Genomic DNA, 2,956 nt, shown 5'->3' with positions numbered 1-2,956 from the left:
CGGCGGGAGAGCGCAGGCCGGGCGCGCCGGGACGGGACTGGCCGGGCCGGGCCGCGGCGCGCGGAGGCGGCGGGCGCGCGGGCGGGCCGGGGGCGGGCCGGGGCGGGCCGGAGGCGGGCCGGGCCGGGGGCGGGCGGGGCCCCGCGGGGAGGGGCCTGTGGACGCCGCGCCCGCCCCGGCCCGCCCCCGGCCCGCGACCCGCGCCGGCCGAACAAAGCGCGCGGACCGCGGCGGGGCGGGGGCGCGGCGGGCGCGGCGCCCCTCCCCCGCGCCGGGCCCCTGCCTGGCTGGGCGACGTGAGGGGACTTCCAAGGGGTCGGCGCCCCCGCAGTGCGGACCGGGGCCGCGGGGATTGGCGCGAGCCCGGCGCGGCTCCGCGGCGCCCCCTGCCGGCCGGGAGCGCCAGCCACGCCCCCGCCGCGACCCCCGGGCCGAGGGGCGCAGGACAGGGGGCCCCTCCGGGAAGCGCCCCGGGGCCGGCCGGGAAAGGCAGCGGCTCCCGGACCGGGGACCGCGCGCGCCCGCCAGGTCGCAGGGGGACAAAGAGGCGTGGGTGGAATTCGGGCAGCGAGACGGGAGCTCGGAGAGCCCCCCCCCACGGTCCGCCGCGGCCCAGACACGGACCCCCATAGACGAGCGTGGGGGAGGGGCGGTCTGGGTGTCCGGGGCTGGACACGCCGCGGCCCGGCGGCGGGGGACGCGAGGGGCGGGTAGGAAGCAGCCTTGGGGCCGTCCCGGCCTGCACTGACCCACTGGCGCCCGGTGAGGCCCCCAATCCCCACCAGGAGTGGTCGCCGAGCACCGCGTGCACCCCCCCAACACGAACCCAGCCAAAGGGAAGCCTTGGAGCTTTATTGCGGTGTCAGGGTCTCAGGCCACGCCCCCACCAGCGCCCCCGCGCAGGTACAGGTTCATGTCCACGGTGGAGAGGTTCCTGAGGCCGTAGTTCCCCAGCTGCCTCCTGTCCTCCATGGATTGCTCCTGGAATTTGAGCCAGAACTGGTCGACCGGCACCCGCTCCTTCACGCTCACTTGCTGCTTGAGCTCCGCCACGGTCTGTGTGAGCCGGACGTCGTAGGACACGCTCTGGCCCCTGGTGTTCTTCACCAGGATGCTCAGCGTTCTGTCCTCCTCGACCACCAGCAAGACGATGGCGTCGGGGCGCAGGCCCTGGCTGGCCAGGCTCTGCCCGTCCCGCAGCACCGTGCCCTCGGGGTGCAGGACCAGGCGCTGCAGGAAGGCGGGCACGTCCGTCTGCTGCTGGGCCACCAGCTGCTGCAGCTCGCTCAGGGTGTCCACCAGGCGCACGGTGTACACCTCGCCGTTCAGTTTCTTTACCTTCACGGTATTCTGCGGGGGTAAGGGAGGGGTCCGAGGTCAGAGACTTGCCTGGGGCCCCAGACACTGCCCTGCCACCCCACCAGCCCACCACTGCCCACAGAGATGGACTGGGGGCATTTCTGCAAGAGACCAACGAGATGACCTCTGTCCAACTTTTTTTGGGAGGAAAGGCAGGGAGTGGGCCACACTCAAAGGTGCTCAGGGCTGACGCCCAACTCTGCACTCAGGAATCACTCCTGGAGGTCTCGAGAGACTCTGGGGGGTGCTGGGGATTAAACCCAAGCCAGCCAGCCCACTCGCTGTAACTATCGCTCCAGCCCTCCATGTAGTGACCTAAGATGCCCTTGGTGCTGACCCCAAGGGATGTGTGAACTGGACTCAGGGCAGAAGCCGCCTTTCCACACCCAGACCCTGAGCTGGGAGGGGTCCCTCCCTCCCTCCACCCCTGGGAGACAGGCAGGTAGACTCTGAGTCCCACTGCCCACCTGTCCTACTCACCATGGCTCAGTTGGGGCCTCCCCACTCGGACAGGTGCTCAGCTCCAACTCAGGCAGGAATGCCTCTGCAGCCCAGACTCAGCGCTTTTAAGGCCTGGGAGGGTGGGGTAAGACCAGCAAGTGCCACCAGCAGCCAATTGGGTTTTGGTTTCCAGTTTTGGTTTCAGTTTCCTTTTCCCACAACAGGCCTCTGAATGAACAACAGAAACAAAACTGAAAACTGGAAGCGTGAGGATCCCAGAGTTTCCACTTCACAGGGTCTCTCCAAGAACCCTCAGCCCAGGTCATCCTCCATCAGCTCCGGATGGAAAGTTTCACTTTCCATTTTACCACTTGGTAAAATTAGTGAACTTGGAAAACGTGTCCCAGGTCAGTTCGCAAATAACATACATCAGTGACAGTCCACACTTCTCAGAGATCATCACTTGGTTGGTCCTTTCTCCTTGCTGCAGGGAGCATAGGTTTACAGTTACACCCATCACAGTGCTCCCGAGGCACTCCCATTCCTCTGTGTTTATCTTTTTTTTTAATTTTTATTAGTGAGACACCATGAAGTACAGTTGTAGACTTACAAATTTTGTGCTTGGGTTTGTGTTTATCTTTAACTTCTCTTCTGTGCTCTGCTACCCCTATCTGTTAACCACCTATATCCCCAAATCAGACCCTGTGACTTGTCAGGTCAGATCCTTCTAAGGACTCTGGATTTTGTATTTGTAAGTGAAATATTGCTTTTCTCTTTCCCTTATGTCCTTTGCACAGATTACTTTAGAGCAATGCCCTTTTGTATAGATACAGGAAGACAGTTAATGCTACGCTTTAAAAATAATTTTTCAATTGTATATCTGTGAGATAGACCATTACAAAACCGTCTATAATTGAGTTTCAGTCATACAATGATCCAGCACCCATCCCTCCACCAGTGCATATTTCCTACCACCAATGTCCCCTGTTTCCCCACCACCATTCCCCACCTCCTGCCCCCAGCCTCCCTCTATGGGAGGCACTTTCCTTCTGGCTCTCTTCTTTTCCTTTTATGCATTATGGTTTGCAATACAGGTGCTAACTGGTTATGGTGTTTGTTCAGGGCATTTGGTATTTTTATCAGAACGGTAAGGCTG

The 2,956-nt window shown here is 61.9% G+C and overlaps 1 protein-coding gene across 1 annotated transcript; it reads right to left on the bottom strand.

Annotated features, from left to right (window-relative positions):
- Nucleotides 1–837: 837 nt before the first annotated feature.
- Nucleotides 838–1,916, bottom strand: ISG15 (ISG15 ubiquitin like modifier). The gene is made up of 2 exons (XM_056128558.1): nucleotides 1,840–1,916; nucleotides 838–1,350 (listed from the first exon to the last, which is right to left on the bottom strand). The coding sequence occupies exons 1-2, from the start codon at nucleotides 1,840–1,842 to the stop codon at nucleotides 871–873; spliced, it is 483 nt and encodes a 160-aa protein (XP_055984533.1). The 5' UTR covers nucleotides 1,843–1,916; the 3' UTR covers nucleotides 838–870.
- Nucleotides 1,917–2,956: the final 1,040 nt, after the last annotated feature.

The sequence above is a fragment of the Sorex fumeus genome, unplaced genomic scaffold (assembly GCF_029834395.1).
Source record: "Sorex fumeus unplaced genomic scaffold, SorFum_2.1 ptg000064l, whole genome shotgun sequence".
Classification (NCBI taxonomy): domain Eukaryota; kingdom Metazoa; phylum Chordata; class Mammalia; order Eulipotyphla; family Soricidae; genus Sorex; species Sorex fumeus.
The sequence above is the reverse complement of the archived record's forward strand: the minus strand, read 5'-3'. Positions and strand labels throughout refer to the sequence as shown.